This window comes from Juglans regia, chromosome 7 (assembly GCF_001411555.2).
Source record: "Juglans regia cultivar Chandler chromosome 7, Walnut 2.0, whole genome shotgun sequence".
NCBI classification, from domain to species: domain Eukaryota; kingdom Viridiplantae; phylum Streptophyta; class Magnoliopsida; order Fagales; family Juglandaceae; genus Juglans; species Juglans regia.
This window is the reverse complement of record NC_049907.1, coordinates 21329540-21355486: the sequence shown is the minus strand read 5'-3', so window position 1 is coordinate 21355486 and position 25947 is coordinate 21329540. Positions and strand designations below refer to the sequence as shown.

Here is a 25947-nt window from a genome sequence, read left to right as displayed (position 1 = left end):
CCCTCTCCTGGCTCTTCCTCAGCTCCCTCTCCAGCTCCTCGTTCTTCTTCCTCAATTTCGTCTCTGCCACTTCGCTCTTCATCTGACCCGTAATGCCCACCATTTCTCCTTCTCTTTCTATCTTCTCTTTCCCAAGGCCAGAAACTCAAAAGTGACAAGCAACATATTCTCTTTCCCAACGTTAGATATGTTTTTAGCACGCGTATTCGGTTTTGACCTGACCCGAGTATTTCGTATCGGGTTGGTTTGGACATTAATATGAACCCGCAAGAATAGATTTTGGTTTAAATACCCTTTGTTGCCTCATGTTATGAAATTTTATAAAATTTGATGAATTTATTCATTGTGAGTTGAATTTTACTCCTCTTGTTCTTAATTGAAATTTTGAACTTATCAAAGGTAAATCACAACCTTTGTGACGTTCCTCCATTGTAATCTGGGTTCTTGAGACGGGAGCCTACTTTTTGTTTTAAATTTTTTTTGCAGCCCACCTTGGTTCCCATCAGACATGGCATTCGGTCGGGTCGGGGCAAAAATCAACTCGGGTTGGACGATGTGCAGGCCTACTTGTCACATCTCAAAGAATAATTATGTGTACTCTTTCTTATATTCCAAAGTTTTCCAACACGCCATATCAAAAATCCCATGCATCCTTCTGGCCTTATAGATGCTCTGAGAAAATGGTTCGCTACCTTGCAGCGGGGTACGCATGACGTTCTTCCAAACTAACATTCATACGCCACTAAGCCGAGGGCAAATTATGCTCTTAATAGATTATAGTAATGACGCTCTGTGGATTTTTTTGCCCAAACATTTAAATTAAAAAAAAAACAAAACAAAACAAAACGATTCATGAGTAATGGTCCTGATGTTAGAATTTTTTTTTTATGATAATTATTAATTTTCTTTTGGAAATATATTGCTTTCCAAGCCGGACAGTACGCCTCTCTTGTCTATTGGAGCAGTGAAGCAGTGATCATGTTTCTTTCTGCTCTATTGGAGAGATAGGGAACAGATTTAAGTATTGAAACAAATACTAGAGAACAACGCAAAAGAAAAGGACATCAAGCTTTCCTCTTTTGCCAAGAGAAATTTAAACACTCCTTCAATCAAATCCCGCATATAGGAGGAGAGGGTACGACGGACCTACAGAAACACACAGAGGCAGCATTTCTAGCTTAAATTGGGTTGATGTCTCAAAATGTTTTTAAAACGTACTTACCCTTGATGGATTGAACCCAATATTCGAAGTATCAACAACTTTAAGTAACTGAGAGGGACTCAGAGGGGTGTAGTATCAACAATAGCATTCAGTACCTTACCCGCCAGCTCAGGTTCATCAATCCACAAGGAACTTTTGTGGCGTAGCAGCTTATTCTTCTCTTTCTTCTTCTCTACCTTTGTTTTTTCTTTCATCCTCCAATTTTCAAGTTTCTCAGTTCTTTCTTTCAACTGCATTTATACCAACCAAAAAAATATATATATAATATAGGAGGTCAAAAAAGGGAAGTAAGAGAACATAACTTCTGTTTGTTTGGACACAAATGAAGTAGGAGATATATTTACAATTCTGCCCCCAACATAACATGTGGTAGACTTGGATTGTCGAGTTCAAGTGTATACAGTTCACAAACAAGATGGATGTCTAATGATCAAAATCTCATCATATCTGTCATGCATACAAGTAAGTACATACATGCGTTTTTTTACAGAGGTTGGCATCAAGCTTTTGACCATGTTGTATCAGATTTTCACGATAGCACAAACAGTTGCATTGGCACAGAAACTCCCTACATTACTCGACAATCTCTTAAAATTACTTGAAGGAACATAGGACCTTCAAAAGGATAAATAACCAAAACTAGTTTATTTCAAATTCACATGCTAAACAGGAAAATATCATATGCAAATTTATGTTTATATTCTGCAATAAACATTGAAGGTGAAGGTGCTACCTACCTTAGATGGAAAAGCAGGATGGTAGTAGAAGCCAGGCCAGGACACAGTCCACCTTATTGGGTTTGGTGGGGAGCCTAGTAAGTGATTAAAGCCTACATATTCACCCGAGAGCACAAGGTCATCTCTTGCAAAGGTTTTCAAGCTGGGCAATAAATGGTATTGGGATCCTATTCACAGCAACCTCAAAAAGTGGTTTTCAAGCCAGAATTGTAATAGTTCCTGGATGCATTGCCCCTTTTCAGCTGGTTGGTGATCAAGAAAAAAGGACGTGCCTGGTTGGTCAAAAGCTCCACTCACAAGGCGTGGAACCACAATACTCATTTCACACACTCTCTCCCCCAATCTCTGTGGTGCATACGGGTTTTGGAGGTGATCACTGGGCATTGAGAGAATGATGTTTCCACTGGTTTGGGAACAGATCCAGGAAACTGATAAGTGGTGTTAGAGGGGGTGGGGAGATTTCTTTGGGCATAAGACCTGAGTTCCTTTTTGAGGTGGTGGCGGGAGGGGAGGAGCACTAACTCAAGCAAGAAGAGTGAATTGCCCCTAGTGATTGGATGTGATCAAAATATGAATGCAGGGTCTAATTTGTATGCTGGCAAGCCTTCCAAGGAGGAACTTTTATGCTGTCAGCTATTGAATTTCTGTCTTCCAAAGATCAGGACCAGCCTGAAGGGAGGGATGGAAACATCAGCCCGGGTAATGCATTCTGCAGAACTTCTTTAGACATTTTGTGGTGATATCATGGGAAGGCTTGAGGAGGAATTCATGGCACTGCTTTTTTTTTTTTTTTTTTTTATCAGTAAAAGAAAGATATTATATATATGAATGAAATAGACATAGTCCTTGTACACATAAAGTATACATAAGAACTCCTAGCTACATTCTAAAGATGGTAAAATAAAGACAAGCATTCCTAAACATTATCCCCATGTAATACAATAGTGGAAAACCAACACATTAGAGTATGGAGAAAAAAATTCTTCAACTTGGTCATTGAGTGTTCTTTATCTTCAAAGTAACGTGCATTTCTTTCCGTCCAAATACACCACATAATACACAACGGAATCATCTTCCATACTGCTACCACTTGATGACTGCCTTGCATGTTTGGCCAACAACCCAACAAATCCACCACCCTCATAGGCATAACCCAAGCAACATCAATCCTTAGAAAGATTTCATCCCACAACACCCTTGTTAACTCAGTGTAATAATAGATGGTCCACAGATTCTCCATTCTTTTTGCACATGTAACACCAATCCAACACCACACAACCTCTCTTTCTCAAATTTTATGTGGTCAATATCTTCCCAAGAGAAACACTCCATACAAAAAAAACTACTTTCGAAGGCACACGAGACCTCCAAATACTCTTCCAAGGAAACTGAATACTACCAAGTTGTGTTGTTAAGATGCTGTAACACGCCTTCACTGTACATATCTTGTGGTTATTAAGCCGCCACTTCAAACTATCTCGTTGTGCTGTAGGAATCTCCATCGAGTATAATAAGCTGAAAAATTCTGAAACTATAGGTAATTCCCAATCATGGAAATCCCTAATAAAAAGAACATGCCATTGCTGCACACCATGAGAGTATACACGCACATCCGCCACTGAAGCTTCCCCGTTAACTGCAATATGATATAAGGCCGGAAAAGCCCTTTCCAATGCATAATTTCCACACCACACGTCCCACCAAAATCTAATACAAGTGCCCTCACCAACTACAAAGCGTATTTGATTTACAAAACCTAGCCATCCCTTCTTTATGTACTTCCATAAACCTACACCATACCTCCCTCTCACTTTCTTAGAACACCAACCACCCCAATCAACCCCATATCTAGCATCAATAGTTTCCTTCCACAATGATCCCCTCTCCAGGTGATATCTCTAGAGCCATTTTCCCAATAAAGTTTTATTAAACATTCTCAGGTTACACACTCCCAACCCCCCATTCACAACTGAGGCACATACAGTTTTCCATCTAACAAGATGAAACTTCTTCTCCTCCCCCATACCTCCCCATAAAAATGCCCTGAAGAGTTTCTTCATTCTGTTCACCATCCCTACAGGCATAGGAAACAAAGATAGAAAATATGTAGGGAGGCTAGTGAGTGTACTCTTGATAAGGAAGAGGCGACCACCTTTTGATAAATACACTCATTTCCAACCAGCCAGCTTTTTCTCTATCTTCTTCACTACTCCATCCCATATAGCTCTATTCTTGAAAGTTGCTCCCAGCGTACAATCCAAAAGGCTTGCCAAACCTAGGATATTAGAGACCTCGCCCACAGGAACTATCTCAGACTTACCCAGATTCACTTTTAACCCTGACATTGCTTCAAAGCAAAGTAGCAAAGCTCGTAAAGTTTGGATCTGGCTACTAGTCACTTTACAAAATACTAACGTGTCATCTGCAAAAAGAAGATGTGAAATGATAATGGAACCACCAGAACCATTGCCCACCTGAAATCCCGATAAGAAACCTCCTCCAACAACAGCCTGCACCATCCTACTTAAAGCCTCCATGACTATAACAAATAGAAAAGGAGATAGAGGATCTCCCTGCCGCAATCCCGGCAAACTGTCAAAAAAAACCAGCAGGTGTGCCATTAACCAGAACCGAGAACCGAGTGGTTGAAATACAATGGCGCATGCATGCAATCCACCTATCCACAAAACCAGTTCTCTCAAGCAAATATAAGAGAAAATCTCAATTCACATGATCATATGCCTTCTACATGTCAAGCTTGCACAAAACACCTAAACCTCTCTCCCGTAATATGTAGTCCAAACACTCATTTGCAATGAGTACTGAATAAGAATTTGTCTCCCTCGAATGAAGGCGTTCTGGGACTTGGAGATAATATGTTCTAACACCGGACTAAGCCGATTAGCAAGCACCTTTGAAATAATCTTGTAAACGTTACTAACTAGACTTATAGGCCTAAAGTCTTCAATAGATGTGCCCCATGTTTCTTGGGAATGAGAGCAATAAAGGTCACATTCAGTGACTTTTCAAACTTTTAGAAAGAATGAAATTCATTGAAAATCTGCAAAATATCACATTTTACCATGTCCCAACAGGTTTGAAAGAAACCCATTGTAAACCCATCCAGTCCCGACGCTTTATCCTTAGCCATACCTAAAATGACCTTATAAATATCTTCTTCACCAAAAGGTCTCTCCAACACACTTACACTCTGCGGGTCAATTGCCTCAAAATGCAAAGCATCAAGCTTTGGCCTCCAAGGAACCGATTATGAGAGAAGGGTCTCATAGTACTGAACTATATGGTTTTCTAGCTCGGGTGGAGAAGCTAGTACCTGAGACACTGATTTAAGAGACTCAATAGCATTGTTACGCCTATGTGAATTAGCCACTTTGTGAAAGAACTTCGTACACCTATCACCTTCTTTCAACCAAAGAGCCCTGGATTTTTGACGCCATGAAGTCTCCTCTGACAACAAAACCCTCTCCAGATTTGCCAAAACCATGCCCTTCCTCAATGCCACATCTTCTGAATTATCTCCCAAGAACTCTCTCTTCTAAGTCTTGCAATTCCTCCATCAGTGTACCCTTCTGATTGTCGATGTGACCAAACACCTCCAAATTCCACTTTCTCAAGTCTTGTTTAAGAGCCTTCAATTTGCCTGCAAGAATATAACTAGGGGTACCAATAAATTGATACGAAGCCCACCAAGCACATACCATCTCTACAAACCCATCCGCTGTAAGCCACATCTTATCAAACTTGAAATATCTGCGCCCCCTGTGTATACCCTCACAATCCAAAAGAATGAAAAAATGATCTGAACTGACTCGAGCTAGTCGTTTCTGACTTACTTCTGGATATTTAGCTTCCCACGAGGGAGATACCAGGAATCTATCAAATCTCAATCAAACCCGTCCATTTGACCAAGTGTACTCTCCTCCTACCACAGGGAGATCCATGAGGTCTAGATAAAAAATGAATTCATTGAATTCCTCCATAGCCATAGAATGTCGATGATGCCCTGATTGCTCACTAGGAAAGCAAATAGTGTTAAAATACCCCCCATGCACCATGGCACATCCCATAAGGAGTATAAACCCGCCAACTCCTCCCACATCTCTCTCCTAACCCTATCCACGTTAGGACCATAAGAACTTGCAAATGCCCATTCCCATCCATCCACCACATTTTTAAATGAAGTCGCAACCGAAAACTCTCTAATACACTCCTCAATCATCTCAACCATTCTTTTATCCCACATAAGTAACACTCCACCTAAGGCTCCCACCAAGGCCAAATAAGTTCATCCCACATACGGGCACCCCCATAAACTTCTCACAATTTTTCTATCAATGTGTCACAATTTTGTTTCTTGCAAACATACTACATCCCCCTTCCACAACCGCAATAACGATTTAATACTACCGCGTTTATTGCGATCATTGAGCCCCTGAACATTCCATGATAGAATCTTGGGCTTCATAATAAAACTATGTTGCCCCTCTCTCTCAATCTATCCCTTCCACCACTCCCTTCTTTCACATCATAATTAACAGAGCACGTTAACTTTTTATGTTCCCTATCACGCTTTGAAGCTGACTTCAATGGCTATCCTCAAGAGCTACAAGAAGAGCCTTAAACTATTCTTCATAGCCTCCAAACGAAATCCCAATGACAGCTTGAATCTTTTCTACTTTCTTGAAAACCCACTTTGACGAACCACTCCCATATTTAGAACTTGGAGGGAGTGTACACAAAGGAGTTGGACTGACCCCTCCTCATCTACAGGACTAAAAACAGCCAACTCCGAGCCACACACTGAATCTAGTTCCCCACTGACAGGGACAACCAAATTTAACTTTACAGCCCCATCTCCCACCTTATTCTCTTCAAAAGATATCATCTCCAATGATAGAGGGTCTATCAGAGACCCCAGTATCGGGATATACACAGCTGACTGCACAGGGCTCACCATTGTGCCTTCCATCCCCCCACACAACAAAAACTGTGTATTTCCCAAAAACAACCCACGACTCAGTGACGGTAGCTCACCCAAAACCCATCTTCTACCAGCGAGATTGACCAAGAGGCTACATGTGGGCCTTCGACCACCACGCACGGCTGGGTCTGTGCACTCCACGACAACAACCCACCTTGTGACAACAGAGGATCAGCCCTCACGATCTCCACCGCAACAACATCCTCTACGATCTCGCCATCCTCCAAAACTCTCAGCCTAAAAGACTCTACCGGCACACTATCGAGCTCGACCGTGACCGGCGGTTCTTTCTGTGCCGGTGGGAAGACAGGCACGACGCTTATCGGAGCCATCGGAGACTGGCCCGGCAACTGGATTGATATTTCGGTATCCAGCTGCTTAGCCCGCCAAGTTTTTATTTTTGGGCCTACGGCTTGGCCTAGAGCCAAGCCCATATCAGCCGATGAGCCTTTACAAAAACCAAGCCCAGGTTTCTCGAAGCCCACAAACGGGCCCAACTCTACCCCCGAATCACGACTCAATACCTCCTTGCCTTTAACGCAGCGTTTTAACCAATCTATTTCCTCTAATAAATTCCCAACTTTTTTCTCCATCTCCCCCAACACCCTTAAAATGTTTTCCTGATTTGGCCCTAACAGTACACTGCCATGCACGATCTTTGCACTTCCCACGCCTGGCAACCCAGCACTCATTGCTTGAGCCTGGCCCTTTTGTGTTTGGAGCGCTTGACTGTACGATTGCACCCCAACTGTCGTCCACAAAGGAGCACCACCACCACCCCTAACCATCTTTGGGCTCCCATCTTGAACCATACCACCTCTGTTTCTCACACTCGAAACAAAGGAAGGAGGGTTGAGCTCCTTAAGAGTAACACCAAAGTTCCTCCACCCCTCTCCCTTCCTTCCTTCCGGCACCAATAGCAAACATCTCCTCTTTTCATGCCCAAATTCTGAAATGCATATAAAACAGATGTTGTTGTTATAACCTCTCCTCACCATTAAAACATTATTTCCCTTTCTACAAGTTCTCAGGAACTCTATAGGGCCAAAGTAGCTGCACAGTCCCTAACCATTGAACCCAACCATCCCAAGGCTTCATGGTCCAAGGAAATGTATTTCACCCCATGGCGGCTGCTCTCAATGATTCTCCACCACTTATCATTCTCCTTTCTGAACTCAAAAACTTTCTGATCAATAACCACCTCTCTGCACAACCCCATCCTAGCCAACCAACACAATAACTCAACCTGGACTAATACCCTAATCACCACAATGCGTTGTAGCCATTAACACAGCACTACCAACAGCAAGCAGAAAAAAAAAGCCAACGAAGAAGAAATGTACGGAGAGAAAACTTTTTAAGAGAGAAATTTTATGAGTGAACTTTTCAACGAATCCATCAAATAGTTACGACTACTTGCCACTACTGAAGCTAGCCATTGCCTAAATGGAACGGATCATATTCTCAATGAAGCTAATAATGGCACTTAAAAAAATCAGCTAATAAAGGCAGCAGATAACTAAAAGGTTTAACTTAGTACCAATAATTACGACTCGAACTCTCTTATATACGTCACGTGTACTTGAGCTTCGCCTAGACTTCTATTAATAAAATTTTCATTTATCAAGAATAAAACATAACTCAAGGGGGTAAAGGGCACTTATACTTTGAAAACGTGTTTGCAAGCAGCAAGATTTGTGGATACGGTTTGCTCCCCAATCCCATGTGGAGGCTAGGGTGCCCGAAAGCTGACGACTTTTAATAAGGCATTTCTTGGGAAATGGTTGTGGTGGTACCATCAGGAAGGAGAGTCATTATGGAGGGCTGTTATTGACTCCAAATAAGGGAGTGGTTGGGGGGAATTCAGTTTACTTGGCCACTCCTATTGATATTAATATATTCTTACTTGTAAAAAAAAAAAAGAATTCTCCAAATTCAATTTTCTAATTTTCCTATGTTTCCTTCGCCCTCCAATTTAATCGCAGAAAGAAAGAAAAATTGCATCTTCAGTAATGTTTTTTTATTAGCAAACAAAATTTTATTGATGACAAAGATAGGCCCCAAGTACAAGAGCATCACCTAGTATCTTCAGTAGTAATTTAAAGGGCCTTTCCCTACTTTCCAACATTTCTTTAGTTATAGTTTCTCTTCTTTCCCTTTGTCTCTCCAGATTTAATAAATGAAAAAGAAGTGACTAATCCAAACAGCTGTTAAAGTTTCCATTTTGTTTTTGGCCCAGTTAATGAAAAAACTAAAAATCCAACAATTCGGATTGTTTTTCCAGATTCTCACAGCAATCAAACAGGAACCATAAGAAATCTAAATCTATACATATAAATTAGGCCCCATTTCCTCGCATCGAAAATCCAAATAACATTTCCCCAAGAAACCATAAGAAATTTAAAAAGAAGGGGGAGGGGGAGAGAGAAGACGTACAAGGGTTTGGCGGAACTCTTCGAGGGCGGCCTTGCGCTCCTGGGCTCGGAGCTTGGCGGCCTCGGCCTTGAGCTTTTTCTTTTCCTCAATGGCGAGCCTAAGCGCTTCTCTGTGGGCGTCGTCCTTGCGCTGCTGCTCGAGGCGCATGAGCTCGACCTCGTGAATATACTCCTTGCGGATCAGTTTGACCTGCTTGGCGTAGTCGCGGCGGAGCAGAGCGAGCCTGCGCTGGGCATCCTTGGGGTCCTTGGGAGGGTCGGAGTGCCACCAGCTGCCAACGAAGTCATTGGGCTGGAGGAACTCGTGGGTGTGTTGGTGGTTGTTGCGGTGGGAGGGCGGGTTGGAAGTACTGGAGAAGTTGCGGAGGAGATTTCTGGAGACTTGGCTGCTTGTACGGCGGAGGGTGCCACAAATGGCCATTGGGGCTTGGCTTCTCGTGTACAGAGCCACAGAGCGTGTGATAAAATGTGAGAGATGTTATTATTCTCGACGGAGCAACCTGGCTTGGATCAATCATTAATCCACTGGACTCCAGGTTTTCAACATCTTTGGGCTTCGTCGATTCGGGCTTCACGTTTTTTTTTCCCTAAGAAAGTACTATTTATTTTCATTTTAATTATTTGGTATCATATAATAAGTAAAAATCAAAAATAAAAAGTAAAAAGAGAATAAACAGAATGGGGCACTGTAAACTTGAGAAATGATATTTAGAGATTTAGGACCAATTTGAGATCTACATAAAAAATTATTTATTTAATAATAAATCCTAATTTTTTTAAAAAGAATGCGTGAGACATATGCATTCTAAATACACTTTTTCTTAGTATGTTCATTACCTAATTGTTTTGCACACGCTTGAGTCCTTGAACTACTAGTTATTTTAGGTATATTTAATATTAGTGGGTCTCAGACATTTATCCCTTTTAAATTTTATATTCTAAATTAAATTATAATAATTGAACATTATGTAGTGTAAAAGACTTTAAATAGAATTATTCTTATTCTTTTATTAAATATCTTATATCCTGAAGGCTTTACAATGCTGATGTGGTGGGATGCATGACATTGTTGGTTTATTTTAAACCTAATGGATTGGGTCTTAAATGGCCGGTTTGTCTTTTTGGGTCGAGCCCTCCTGGTTGGTCCTGAATCAGTGTATACGGCTGGCTCATCAACGTACAGGGTGCAACGATAACCTCACCAGACACCGTCTACAACTGAACAAGTGGACAGTCCTGCAAGGGTTTGTTTGTTCATCCGATGAACCAAAAAAGTCCAAGTAATTCCGATAGAGCTTGTTCAGAGAACAAGATTAAACCACCTAAGAAATATATATATAAAAAAAAAGAATCGAAATGGAAAGATTGATCAAATCGCCAATGCCGTATTCTAACAAGAGATCAATTAGAAAATCGTTCAAGCTAAAAGCAACAAACAACTTCTATACGTTTTATTACAGGAATTATTTTCTCATGTCTAAATTGAAGGACGAGAATTAACAACATAAACATATACACTGTTGCCTGTGACAAATTTTCATCTATGAACGCTGATCAATTTATTTGTTAGGACCCTTCATTTCACAGGACCCCATTGATTTCGGCAACCATTTCAAAGAAATTCCACCTGGGAGCTCCTCCAAATCCTATACTCACTCAGCCCAATGATACTTCCCTCTGAAGTTGATGCGCATGCGTTCTTTTGCAACTCCGAAAGAGTGTTCAAGTGCCGCGGCAATATCTTTCCCCGGCGTATTCCGCATACTAAAACCTGTAATTTCAGTCAGTTTCTGTGAAGGCAGTCGTAGTTTGGCTAGAGACTTAGAGCCAATTTTGCAGACAGCACAGATAAAATCGAGTGCACCTTAGGAAACAATGTAGAAATCCTTTTGCTGCCTTGGCATCATAACAACCAACTGTAGCTTGCCTGACTGACATAATTTTACTGGATTTTTGTATAGGGAAACCCTGGCAGCATTATTACTTAATAAAACATGTGCAATGCTGAATGATTCACCTTTATCCACCGCAAATTGCCACTCTCTTGTTGATATATTGAACCAGTCTTTTTTACGGGATTTAGTTGCTTTAACTTCAATGTACTCTCTGCAATTCTCCTCCCCTACGACAATGTCATAGGGCAACCCAGTTTCACTATCTTCGTTAACCCATTTCACAACTGTGTTACCAGCTTTCCCAATAATGTATTTGAAAGCGACTAGCTCACCCAGTCTCCCCGTACGTGCAGCTTGCGTTGCATTGGGTGTGCCAGTTCTAAGTTGGTCTCTCTTGTGAAAATTGGATGAATCCAACTCAGGGTCATCAGCTGTAATATCAAAATCAGCAGGATCAAATTCAACTTCCATACCAGAATCAGTCTGGTTGCAAGCTTGGTCAGACTGATCTTCCAAATTGTTATCTGACAAAACTAAAGCTGTTGAAGCTGTGGCTGAATCATCTTCAATGATCCAATCATCATCGATTGAGATAGGAACAACATTATCAGTTCGCACGACTGTGCCTTCAGAATCATCATCCTCTTTCTTGTGTGGGCCGCAACCATGCTGTGCACTTGTTGCCTGTGTCCTAAAACCATTTGCACGAGCATAATTAAAACCTGGTGCAGTTTTCCAATCCACAGGCGGCCAGTTTGGGTTATTTTCTGCTTTCCTTTTGGACCTTGGATAAGTTTGCTCATCCATTTTTTCTGAGTCAAAACTTGTCAGGAGTGAATCATCATTCTTTGTCGAAGAAGGCACAGATGAGAGGCACCACAAAGATTCCTCATCAGGAAGCTTTGGCATCTTTTGGCTATTCAAGATGAAAAACTCTGTCTGCTCCTCAGTGGAACCTGATTCAGCCATGGTTGTGATCATGTGAAGGAAATTTGCCAAGTGCAAATCAGGAGTTCCATTAAATAACAAACGAGACAGCTCTGTAAATATGGCATGAGAATCGGAATCTCGGGTTGCGTACAAAATGTTATCCTACAAAAATCATATAAATATGGATGTAATTAAAAAAAGTAGGCATACAACATATTACTATTCCAAAATCATGCCACATATCATGAAAAGATTATCTTTTTTTTTTTTTTTGTATTGACACCGGGAGTCCGAGAACAAAGTCCCGACCAATCCCGGGGGTGCACAGGCCCTTGGCAAGGAGCAAGTTCACCTCGGGTAATTCAAGGGGAAGTTCCCCCAATCAGATGGCCCCTAGAAATTGTTTGCACATAAGAGGATTCAAACCTTAAACCCGGAGGGAGCATACCACCAAGACCAATACATTTACCGCTTGAGCCAACCCCTAGGGGTTGGAAAGATTGTCTTTTTAAACCCCAGAACATTAACAAACAACAGCTGGTCTAAATACAGACCTGCAGAAGACAGCCACATTCAATTCGCTTTTTCGATGTACCAAACCCACTCTTTATAGCATTCCTGTAGTACAGCTTTTCAACAACAACAACTTGTAAGCGATTAAGAAAATCGAATCCAGATTGTTTGAGTTGAATATATTTATCCGGGTGTACACTACAGAAGTAGCGCTGAGCATAAGGAAGAGCCCAGCCCACCAATGAAGCTTTGAAACTACAGTCTGCCAGACCATAATATATTGCTTCACGAGTTACAACCTGCACATAAATGCAACAATGTGGAAAGGAAAATTAAAATCACATTATATAGCCCATTCTTGGTTTGACAAACTTTATTTTCCTCTCCTCTCCAGACTGACAATATAGGGCACTCTATTTTCTTAAAACAGAATCTCACACTGGATGATGTCAACTCCCACTTAGAATTAAATATCTTAAGTCTGATCTATGGTGCAAGTTAATCCTTAGAGAGGACAGTTATGTAGGTAAAGACTACATCACATGTGATATCCAGCTTTTCCTTAGTACGGAAAAAGGAAATGAAAAAGTGTCAGAATCAAAGTAAAGGCAACTATATCATTCTCTATTACACCCTAGTTAGGTACTTCTCATGTATACATGATGTGTACTTGGGCTATGCCTCCTTTTCTTATGGAAAAAAATCTAGATTACCTATAAAAAAAATCATTCTCTATTACTACCCCAAGCATATGACTGCATTTTCCTTAAGAAAATAGAAGTAATCGGAGCTATAATTGTTCCAGTCTAGGTAATTCCTTTTCTCGGGATATGCTAGGCAGAAGCCATATCTTAAGTGGAGTTCTGATAACTTACAATAAACAAAGTCCTAAATTTATTAAAAAGGATTTTAAACAAGTTGAATTTTAAAAAATAAAAATAAAATGGATTGATAAATTATTAGAAAAAAGTGCATGGGGTAAATAGACCATAACAGTAACATTAAGGAACTGAGCAGGGAGAATAAATCCAAAATAGTTCAAAGATTAGCCCAGTATCTCATTGTGCACAACATAAGATGCAATTCTTTGTATCATATCCATACAAGGCTTTTATAAGATTATACAAGTAGTTTGGAACCATGGAGAAACTTTCAAAAATTCCAGGAATACATTTAAATGACATAGGAAGTGTTAAAAAAGCTGTAAGTACAATCATGAAGTGTTAACAAAGAGAGTGTTAACTCAGAGAGAGAGACAGAGAGAGATCACCTCTGAGAGAGCTGGAATCCCCAAGGCTTGCATGAGGACAGAAACTTTTGCCTGAAGTATCTGTTTTTCAACCTCACTGAGTTTGCCAAAGTACAGAAAATCAATGTTATCCACATTCTTAAATTGCTCCCATAACTTGATATCATCACACCAGCACACAAGGCCAAAAGAAGGATGCAGGGAAACCCACTTATCTTGTTCAGTTGGAAGCACCGTTAATTCCAATTTCAAAAGACATTCTTTCAAGTAAATGACATCTTCCGGAGTTAGGATTCCAGTTTGCAATCCATCACTCCACTTGAGAAAAACTTGAAAAACCTGTGATATGAAAGGAACATTTAGGTTGTACTGGAACTAACAATTATCAAAGGCAAAGTTTTACTTACAAAGCTGGTCACTTACTGCATTAGCTGACAGTGAAGGCAAAGAAATAGCAGATAACTGCATCAAAATCTGTAAGTAGCTACGGAGAGGAGGAGTCTCGTGTACTCCGCAGCCGTCAATGAAAAAGTCACGAAGTCCTGGATAAGTACTGCTCAGCGTCTTGTTCAAGGGGTGATGAGTAACTTCTGTCAAACTGCAAAGAGGGATTTCCTTCATTTGATCCAGAGAACCAGTTGAATCATGCCAACATACTTCTTCAGGAGATAAAAATATACCAGGTAACACATCCTCAAGACTAGAGCTGGAGGCATACGGAACAAATATAAAAGGTCCTGAATGCAACTCCTCTTTAATTTTCTGCTTTGAAGTAGCCATTTCATTCCAAATGAATGTGTACAAGTTTGACATTTGTGATATGCTGGCATGAAAAGAATGTTGGTTCCCATTTAGATGAGCAGGTTTGCTTACCCAGAGAGGGGAAAAAAATAAAAGAAAAGAAAAGGGGTGATGGGGATGGGAGTCATCGAATAACATTCCACGAAACCGTCAATAGGAAAAGCACAATGTGAAGAGAACAAAAGGATGGCATGCGGGGCAAATGCCATGACAAATCAAAACAAATGTCCAAATTGATATAAGTTCTTATTCAATCAACAATGTAAAATGTACACTACATCATTTCAGACTCAAAATGCAGGTCTAAACGGCAAGGCTGCTTACCCCAGATGATAGATGGTGGTAAAGTAATTTACAGATATCGGACTAGAGGTTAAATTAGTTGGCTGAGAGAGACAGTCTCTCAGAATTCTAGTCTCAACAGATGATAAAGGGATAGCAGACATAACACAACCATGCCACAATGCTGAGGAAGTATATGTAAAAAGCATATATAGGAAACAAGAGTTCCATGGGTAGAAAAGATATCATCGTCGCAGGTGGTAAAAGAAAGGAGAAAAAAAATAGATGAAACAACTAATACAAGTCCACAGTGAGTAGTACCACAAGAAATCTTGAAAAGCAACCAATATTCATATTCTGAATAACAAAATGTCATTCTCCTGATAAAACAAAAGAAAGTATTGAAAAAGAGGAATAATATATGTGGAAGAAACATAAAGCATTGACAGAGGAGGGAAAAAAGATTTGTGAATAGATTTCATAAGAAACTGAAAGATCCATTTCAAAGAACAAATCAGGCAACGTTACCTATCAAAAAAAGAAAAGAAAATAGCCCTCTAACACTTCCCCCTCAAGGTAGAGCAAATATGTCATAGTAAACACAGCTTGGAACAAATAAATTAACTTGGCCTGGAACAAAATTAATTTCAACCTATATGACATAAAGACTTGGTAAATATATCTGCATGTTGTCCACTGACCTAACAAAAGGTGTAGAAATATCACCACTCAATATATTATCTCAAATGAAGTGACAATCAATCTCTACATGCTTGGTCCTTTGATGAAACACTGGATTAGTGGCAATATGTACAATGTGATTCTGGTAGAATGATACAATATGATCACTAATCACTGAGGGGTCAAAGGGAACTAAAATGGAGTAACAGAATGATTAGAAGACAGAGGAGGGAAAAAAGATTTGGGAATAGATTTCATAAGAAACTGAAAGATCCATTTCAAAGAAAAAATCAGACAACGTTACCTATCAAAAAAAAAAAGAAAATAGAAAATGGAGTAACAGAATGATTAGAAGAGTAATTTCAAGTGCACACAGCTCATAATCGCTAATTACGTAATATCGCGTGGTTAAAGCACTGATATCTACTTATCAAAAAAAAAAAAGCACTGATATCTGTTTGAAGAGTCGCTTTGAGAAGACCACGAAGGTGGCATTATTGTACAGCAATCCTATAATCAAAATTTTGCACTATGTAACAGTTTCTAGTTCTTAATTTGGTGTACTCATATGTATACCTCCAGTGTACTTGGGCTATGCCTATCTTTATATCAATCAAATTACGTCTTACTTATAAAAAAAAAAGTGCACTATTCTTAAGCCATTTGTGACTATTTTAAAGATAATACTGGGCAAAACCTATATATGGTCCAATATTCATCTAGAAGTGGGATTGGTATACCAATAACATGCCACAAAAGAAATGTTATTCTTACTAACAAAAGAAATAGTAGGCCAACATAAGGGAATTTTTATGTGAAAAAGAGAGAACACTACAAAATATGCATGAAGAGTTCAATCAAAGACAAAGAATAAAAGATAAAATCCCATGAAGTAAAAAATGCGAGCACACGGCGAACAGAAAAGAACAGTTAATAACAACAAATATCAAATTATAAGAAGCAAAAATACCTGGCCTTAAAAGGTGTCTTGGATCTTCTCCATACTTTTAGAATTTCCAAAACGTCATCCAATATAACTTTAATCTTAAACCCAATATTGCTAACTAGGTTTCCACTTCTCACCTGTTTCAGTAAGAGAAATAAAAGCATAATAAAGAAATTGCAGCAATTTAAGCCAGCCAAGTCCTCCAAGTATACAGGGAGATACAGCAGTTTCAAGTGATAACTACATTTGTACGTATAATTTACTAACTTTCTATACATGCATTCTAGGCACTATCTAATTTATTAGATTGCCCAATATCTCCAACATGTAGCACTAGAATGGAAAAACTGAACTCAAAATGGCAGGGACCCTGTTTGTGATGCATGTTGGTCACCCACCCTACTCAAGCTATCAGTTGCCATTAAGAAACAGATGATAGAAGTCCTCTCTAGATGTTATCAATGACTTGCACCTTTTTTTTTTTTATAAGTACAATGACTAGCACCTAAGATCAGCCAATAGCCACATCCAAATCTTTGCTAGTTCTGAAAGAGAAGAATTCTTTTGCACATTCATAATCAAGCGACCTGGCCATGTAAGGTAAGAGTCTAAAACTGAGTATCTTCCAGGTTCTATAAGCAGTTACTAAGGTCTGCACTCTCTTCCTCTACTCATGAGCAAGACCCTATCAATCAAAGAACAAACACCCCCCCTCCCCTCCCCGGGTTAAGACATGTTTATAGATAGAACGGTTGTGTTGTAACATTTGAGGGAGGACAACCATTTAAAATGGAATTGGCATTGGCACCAACACATAGAATGCCATCAAGGGTTATATAAATTTTGTTTTATGTAGGTGTGTCGCAACAAAATCTCTCTCTCCCCCTCCCTCTCTCTCCTTTTTCTTCTCCTTTTTTTTGGAGAACTCGCAACAAAATCTCAAATACACAAATATAAACTCTCTCTCTCTCTCTCTCTCTCCCCAAAAAAAAAAAATACAAACACACTCACAGAAGCAAAGGTTGCTACAATGAGAGCTTTTCAAACAGAGCAGATAGCTCTTAGTTTAGGATCTCTCTCACTCTCGCATTGCATTGCCAGAGCATTTCCCATCAAACAAGCAAGGGCATAAAGCTCAACCCATCGATTGATAAATTTGGACTTCATTTGTTCAATAATTCTTGGTTTTATGAAATATAAAAAAGATTATACTTCTCATTAAAGGGAAAAAAAAAAGGAAATAAAGGTTAAACTATCACAGATTGACTTTTGGTTATATTTGCATCTATTTCTCTTACAAAATTACATTTGACAAAAGCATGTCCAAGGCAATCCAATTAAAAAACCAACTCATAGGCCATCTCTGAAACAAACTAGAATCCTCACGATTCTAGAAGTGTGTAAATATAAGGCACCTTTGGCGATATTTTATGAATAACAAAAAGAATCTGTAAAGAGTAACTACGTGAATTAGATAGACTCCCATTAAGAACAAAGCAGAATTAAAATAAAAATTAAATGATTAAGAGTAAAAAAGCATCCAGTTTGTATCATACCAACCTTTGGAACAGCATATGGAGCATATGCGCCCAAAATCGTACGTACTGCATCACAATCATAATATAAATCTTTGGGATAGTGAAGCTCATCATCCATGCTAGATACTATCCACTGGGCATCACAAATGCTGCTCAAAAGAGAAGACTTAAAGGGTTTACTATCTCCACCCGATTTCGGACTGCAGTAACCTGTAACTTTGTCGCTAAAATAACCATCCCATAGTGTATCAAGAACCTCCAACAAAAAAATACAACTTTGCTGCAAGCCACTTTTGGACAACATAGCTATTAAATGGACCAATTCATGAGATTCCCAGTCTTTGACAATTGATTCAGGGGAAATCAGATCTCTTTCCAACATTATATTCTTAAAAATGGTTGGAGATATATCAGCAACGGTCTTATCAACTTGAAGTGTTCGCACAAAATCCATGACACCTATTTCCTGGAAAAATGCCCTCCATTTCATCAGCCCACATGTGAGAGATTCAGTGACCGGATGCCTCAAATAGGTGGGGTCAACCTCGAGCCATTTCATATCTACAACATTGGCCAACTTATTTACATCGACTGGATTTCCATATTCTTTACTAAAATGAATTGACACCTCTACAGGTTGTTTAAAGCCATCATTTGTTAGAACAAAAGCTTTATTTCGTAATTCAGAGACTATGTACTCCCTTTCAACACGACAATCGGGGCAACTAGACTGCAGGTGGATCATAACAAAGCAAAGATACTCTGTCATCAAATTTTTGTCCCTATTTGTAACTCGGGCATCTGATACAGCTGGCAAGATGTGCACCTTCACAATTTCATGAGCAGACAACCGCTGGACGCCAATCCTATGAAACATCTTGATAAGGTTGTCCACCAAATTCATGTCCATGCATGACGTATCAGAGTTACCAGAAGTTGATGTAGAAAGGAGGGCATGACTGACAGTCCGGAGTTTAGCAAATAAATTTGGGAAAGCTTCTAGACCTTGCACACCATCAAAACCAGTGCTTATTGCATCAGTGGGTAACCAGATTGTACCTTCATCGACAGAGCTGTATGTACCATCCGAAAGGGGAATAAACTTTACTTTTCGAAGGTTTTCTATTAGGTCTGTTTCTGTATCAGAGTTCAACATAATTTGTCCAGAAGAATGGAATGTCATTATATAAAGTTCATTTAGCCAAGAAGACAACCAACTCAGGCCCATTGAATTGATGCCATTTTCCACATGACTTAAACGGGATATAAATTGTAGTAGAATTGAGGGTCCATACTCCTGAATACCCAGTGCCCTTGTTAATGAATCAGACATTTTTATATTTCTATTCAAGAATCCAAGGCCAAGATGATCACTAAGCAAACCATCAGGAAGAAGAATAGAAGCTCTTTCATTCCAACCTCTTAGAACCTTGCATGGAGGAACCCATCTGTCATTGCCTCCCTCCAAAAGTAAGCAGTTTGACATACGTAATTTAGAAATAATCAACCGGGGAAGACTAGTAAAGAAACCATGAACTTCCCCAACAAGTGGAACAAAGCTCAAAAATGCTGACACAGCTTTTCCTGGATTCTCTCTAAAACAAGGAAGAGCACAAAAGGATCTCTCTGCACCAACAAACAAACCCGGAAACTCAGACAATAACCATTGGTTCCAGGAACTATCTCCATCTACTTCCTCTCTAGATGAAGGAAGGACAAAATCACCTTGTATAATAAATTTCAGACCATATGTTCTTAAAGGAAGAAATGCAAAAACAGGCTGTTGTTCAAGAAGTGGAGCATAATCCCCATCATTTGGTTCCTGCAATGTAAATGCTATTGAGATTTCTGTTGTTTTCACATCAGGACGAATGACATCTGCTCGCAACTTCTGAGATGCTAGAAACCATGTCATTTTCTCCTTTCCATGCAAAACCCTAACAATGCCATCCCCCATGATTTCTTTTCTCATAACTATGACTGAATTGTTGAACAAGTTTCTAAACTTAATACACTTAAGCCGGTGAAGAAAGAGCAGCAAAGATGGGTGAAGATCTGAGAACATAGTCATAATGCTGTTCATGACAGTTCCATCTGATAATCTCGCTCTAAAGGGAAGTACAATGCAAGTGTTCCAGATTTTAGGATCCAAATGACCAGCATCACAAGATGCCAGCCTGCTAAACATGTCTATATCACATGGAGGTACTATTGTTGGCAAAACAAAACCAATCTGGCCCTCACTTATGTCAAATTTGACATGAAATCCATTAGAATGAATCTCCGGAGCATCAGTTACCTGCAGAAAGACCAGCCACATTTAAAAAGCTTACTTCTTATGGAGTGTAACCACTATTTTAACAAATCAAAACAATACCCAACCAAATAAAATTATATTCATGCATATGGAGTACAGAATTAAAACCCAATGAAAATATTTAATTCTTTAAGTTGAAACAACCGAACAACCTTGCATAGATCACCCAAGCACCACAATAAAGCAGTGGAGTGCACGTTAAAGATGATCATAGTCAACAGAGTGATTGATTATATTGGAGATGAGCCTCAAAACCATATTAAACCATTTGCTTTGGAAACCATAACACTAGATTAAATAATCTGCTTCAGAATTTAATAACCCTTGGTCAACCCAACATCCACAATAAAGCTTAGGGGTGCAAGCAAAAATGAAAATCAAGTATGTATCTTTTTTTAATAAGATATTTTAATTATTTGATAAAAGAGCGCTACAAGTACATGGTAGATACACCTAGCTAGAAAGAGTACAAAAATCAAGAATATCCTAAAATCTAAATCAGGAAGAACATAAGTATGCTGCCATACAACCATCGAGAGCCCTACGGTTGAAGAAGGGGGACAAATGTACCAACTTCTTTCATCGAGTGGCTAAGTCGCACAGGAGGAACAATGCCATAGACACATTGGTGTTGGATGGGGTGGCTATCTCTAACCAATCTGAGGTAAGATCACATTGTTAACTACTATTAGAATTTGCTTTCGGAACAATTTTCTTGGGGACCAAGCTTAGATGGACTTACTTTTGACCTTATCAAGTTATCGACTCACAAAAAGAATTATGGCTCAAAAGGACTTTTGAAGAGTGTTAAAAAGCATGGCGGGTGATAAAGCTCTAGGTCCAGATGGCTTCACTATGGCATTCCTTCAAATCTGTTGGGAAGTGATCAAGGGTGATATCATGGGGGTTTTTCAAGAATTCCATGAAAATGGAAGGTTAGAAAAAAACCTCAATGCAACCTTCTTTGGTCTTATTCCAAAAAAAAATGGGTGTGGTTGAGGTTAAAGATTATCACCATATTAGCTTGGTCAATGGGATGTACAAAATCATATCAAAAGTCTTGGCGAAAAGGTTAAGCATGGTGGTGGAGAAATTAATATCAAAGCCCCATAATGCCTTTGTTAAGGGGAGGCAAATGCTTCATTCAATGCTTATTGCCAATGAAGAATGAAGATTTGTGAAATTTTATTCAAGAACAATTGTTGCTTACTTGCTTAAGACAATTTGGTTTTGTTTGTAATATTTATTGAACATCTAGTGGAGTTTATTTATTTATTTTTGGTTATCTAGTAATTAGTATATAAGATAATACGACTATAAAGTATAAGTAGTATTAGTAGTATATATGCAGTAGTTATTAGTTACTAATAGTATACATGATATTATTAAAATGAAATTGAATATTTAAAATTAATTTTAAAAATTCAGAAAAAAAACCCAAAATGTTGATGATCTTGAGCCCAAAAAGAGGTTGAATTGGGGTTTAAAAAGGACCGTTAAACCAACCGTGAACCGGCCGACAACCGAACTAGCCGGTTCTACCCCCTTACGCAGTCGGTTTTGGCCGTTTCCCCATTTAGGTGTGTGGGCTGTTTTTCCTTAAAAACCTCGTTTTTCACCCCTTATTTCGCTTCCATCATCCATCAACTTTGCAGGGGGGGGGGGGATGAATTATATGTTCAAAGTTCATCTGGTAAAATGGGCCACAGTTTATTCTCCAATTTCAGAAGGAGGTCCAAGTATCCAAAATTTGCAAATTTTTAATAAGGCTTTGTTGGGCAAATAGCCATGGAGATATCACATAGAATGGGGAGCCTTGTGGAGAACTGTCATAGACTCAAAGTATGGTAGTGCATGGGAAGGTTAGTGCTTGAACGAGGTGAGTGGACCATAGAGGGTGGGCCTCTGGAAGCACATCAAAAGAGGATAGACTAAATATTTTTGTTATACCCATATTGAGGAGGGTGATGGGTCCTGAATCAAATTCCGGCATGACATATGGTGTGCCCTAGAAGCTTATCCAAAATTCTATGGTATAGTGAGAATGAGGGAAGGCTCGATTGCGGACCTCTTAGATCAATCTAATGGCACTCCCCAATGGAATGACTATTTTGCTAGGGTGGGTGTAGCTTGGGTGATGCCAAAAAGGATGATCGATTTCTTAGCTTCATGGATGATGTCAAGGCACTTCTTAGTTGTCACAATTTGGAAGATGGCTCTAATTTGCCTATGGTTGTGTCTTTGGAGGGAGAGGAACAAAAGACGTTTCAAAGCTCATGAGCAGTTAATGGATGAACTTATAACTTTCTTTTTAATACTTTGTTCCATTGGTCGATTGTAATTGATTTTAATGGATGGACATTCATGAATTTCTTGTATCACTAGAACACCACTCTTAGGCTTATATGTCCCGTGTACTTGGGCTTTTGCCTATCCTTATGATCAATAAAATCTTATCTACCAATAAAAAAACATTGAAGAGAATCAAGAAAGCCTCCTTAAGACGTTGATCTCCATAACACATCAAAACCCTCATCAAGTCATCTTTTATACCAACTCAACATGTTTGAAGAAAGCCAAGGAATAACCATCTAGACCCAAGGCCTTGTCTCTATTCAATGCCTTTACTACCTCATATGCCTCATCCTCGACAAATAATCCATCCAATTTGAATCTTCAATTAAGTTGTTTAGTTACTTCAATGTACCACCTCTTATATAAGTGTACAATATGATAACTCGCCTCACCTCTTGAGTATCAGAGCACATTGTGCCATTAACCTTTAAGGAGTCAATTGTGTGGTTCCTACCATGCTAATTAGCCACCTTATGGAAAGTCTTCATGCACTTGACACTCTGTTTCAACCATAAATCCCTTGATTTTTGTCCCCAAATCACCTTGTCTCTACCTATGTCACTGAAAACTTCCTTGTTCAAGGATCTTAAGTCTTCTTTCAAGGCCTTTAGCTTGCACTCCAAAACAAGGCTTGAGGCACCTTGAAAGCAATAAGAGGTCTATCTTTCACCCTCCACAAATCCTTATGAGCTTAACCACATAATTTCAAAATTATAGTATCTCTTACCCCTTGCAAGTAGATGATTGGTCTTAGTTTGTTTGACTCGGTGGTTAATGGGAGTTGGGATTGATTGCTAGCAAACAGGGAGGACTTCGAGGAGATAGTTTCAAAGTGGAAGGACAGAGAGACTATCGGACCTAATACCAGACCTGCTGACTCAGACGAGCCTCATAAGATAGGGAAAACAAAAGGCTATGTAATAGAGTAAAAAAATTGATTGTGTTTAAAGCAATCAAGGCTATTTATACGCCGGAAGTGATAGCAGAAACCTATCAAAGAAGACGTACTCCATCTGTCAAAATTTCTAAAACAATGCTGGCAGTTGCTATGTTCCATCACTATAGAATACCACATCCCTAGACTACAACTTTGAACGGATGGCTACATAAGTCTATGCTCCAGCATCAGTTTCTCACAAACAAGACCTATAGAATGAGCTTAGATTCATCCGTACTATTTTCAATCTACCTTGGCGCATTAGTGGAAACTCAAATGAATGCCTTAAGCAATCAAATATAAAGGGGTTCTTACTGGCTGAAAATAAGAGGAGGTATTGAAGATTTCATGGATCATGTGGCTGATTGTGATTTGGTTGACCTCCCACTCTATGGTGCTTCTTTCACTAGGTCAAATTGGACTTGTTCTCCTTTTGCAAAGGCCTTAATTTGGCCTGCCAACCTATGTTTAGGTTGGTTTTGAAGTTGCTCTAGCTTGGGCTAGGCTCATGTACATCCTCTAACTATACGACATGTGAGAGAATACAAAATCCCCCCATATGACTATAATTGATGTAGGATAGAAATGAGAATAAGAAATAGAAGCAGAATAATAGCAAACAGAGAAGAAAAGAACCCAAAAAGAGAAGAGAGGACGACGAAAGCAAGAGAAATGGGGATTGGAAAGAGGCGGCTGTAACAAGCGCTCAATTCTTCAAAAACTGACTCTGATGTTTCTTTACAAGCATTTAAATAGGAAAAATAACACAAACCCGACCTTAGAAAGTCTATGGGCTAAAGCCAAGCCCATTAATACAAATTCAAATAAAACATAAATAAAATGACCAAAATAACAATAATAAAAGATGTCCTCATCAACTCTCCCGGGGTGGGAAAAACTCAACTCTGTCGAGTGAACAAAACACAATAAGGCTACAGTCAACCACCCAACCATAAGCTAAGTGGTTGAGCAAGCTTCTTCCGACGTCCATAAACATGAATGAGTGGAGGCCTGAATCTAGTATCCCCACCAACTCCCTCGAAACGGGTGGACGGTGACCCGGGCAGAAGAAGATCTTGCTGACTCCGATAAAGCTCCAATAAATCTAGATCAGGCTGCTGAAGTGTCTCTCTAAGAATCCATGTACAGTCGAAATCAGGTCGATCTACCCAACGAACAAGGAAACGTTGAACCTCTTCATCATTTGTCAGCACAATTCGTTCATCTAAAATAGCATCAATTTTATCTTTTTGTGCTGTGATAGATGGTATTGGAGTAGGAGTGACAGAAAGGTCAAGGTCAAGGTCCACAGATGGAGGTAGAAGAGAATCATTGGAGGGATTGAAATGACCTTTGTAAGCAACTAAGTCCTCAACATTGAAAATATGATGGCAACTAAAATGTGAAGGAAGATCAATGACATAGGCATTTGGACCAACACGCTTTAAAATTTTAAAAGGACTAACACTACGTGCCTACAATTTGGAAACAAATCCAGGTGGACGCCTTTTCGGTCTAATTCAGATCACAACATAATCCCCAATACGCAAATCAGCTCGAAGTTTATATGATGCATTACTGGCTTCATGTTGTTTATTGATCTCAATATGCAAGTCATGAAGATGTTGTACAAATGCCTTAGCTGATACAGACACACTAGCATGTGGGGACGTGAGAATAAGGTCTAAAAGCTTCCTAGGTTTATAGCCATGAACAACTTCAAAGGGACTCATGCCTAAAAACCGATTCACATAAATGTTACATGCAATTTGAGCTGTAAGGAGGATCAAAACCCAATCCCAAAGATTTTCCTGGACCAGACATCTTCTGAAATTGCCAAGGCTGCGGTTAACAACTTCAGTTTGACCACCCGTTTGAGCAGGGGTCACTATTGGAGACTCCAACAAGACCTCCATAACAATCACAACAAACACAATAGAATTACCCACGCGTGTATACTCACACTCCGTAGGGCTAATGATATTTAGCCCTTTTCGTTCCAAAATTTTCTTTGCTTGCTGTGAACCAACAGGTTTTAGAGGTAACGGATTAAGGTGAATCTTCTTCCCATTCAACACAAAGGAACATGAATTGGATCGACCATGGA

At 39.4% G+C, this 25947-nt stretch overlaps 2 protein-coding genes across 4 annotated transcripts in view; both read right to left on the bottom strand.

Annotated features, from left to right (window-relative positions):
- Positions 1-973: 973 nt before the first annotated feature.
- Positions 974-9895, bottom strand: LOC109003431. Of its 2 annotated transcripts, none has more exons than XM_018981545.2 (2): positions 9398-9895; positions 974-1452 (listed from the first exon to the last, which is right to left on the bottom strand). In XM_018981545.2, the coding sequence occupies exons 1-2, from the start codon at positions 9815-9817 to the stop codon at positions 1282-1284; spliced, it is 591 nt and encodes a 196-aa protein (XP_018837090.1). In that variant the 5' UTR covers positions 9818-9895; the 3' UTR covers positions 974-1281. The 2 variants fall into 2 exon arrangements, with proteins under 2 accessions (XP_018837090.1, XP_018837091.1); XM_018981546.2 differs by lacking the exon at positions 974-1452 and adding an exon at positions 1961-2051 and having other exon boundaries at positions 9398-9885.
- Positions 9896-10761: 866 nt separating this feature from the next.
- The window catches only part of LOC109003427 (protein NO VEIN), a 34357-nt gene continuing 19171 nt past the window's right edge, over positions 10762-25947 (bottom strand). Inside the window, exons 8-13 of one of the 2 annotated variants that reach the window (XM_035692069.1) lie at positions 18254-20530; positions 16718-16830; positions 14407-14806; positions 14005-14322; positions 12776-13033; positions 10762-12383 (exon numbers count right to left, since the gene is read on the bottom strand). In XM_035692069.1, the coding sequence (XP_035547962.1) occupies positions 11262-12383; positions 12776-13033; positions 14005-14322; positions 14407-14806; positions 16718-16830; positions 18254-20530 (4488 nt within the window). In that variant the 3' untranslated portion in view covers positions 10762-11261. The remainder of the gene's footprint in view (positions 12384-12775; positions 13034-14004; positions 14323-14406; positions 14807-16717; positions 16831-18253; positions 20531-25947) is intronic. The other variant, XM_018981541.2, reaches the window with a different exon arrangement.

Bases quoted from the DNA above. Each gene is read 5' to 3' on its own strand.
- LOC109003431 (XM_018981545.2), bottom strand. From the start codon at position 9,817: ATGGCCATTTGTGGCACCCTCCGCCGTACAAGCAGCCAAGTCTCCAGA. The intron at 1,453-9,397 runs GTACGTCTTCTC...GTATAAATGCAG, and splicing joins AAGAGTTCCGCCAAACCCTT to TTGAAAGAAAGAACTGAGAA.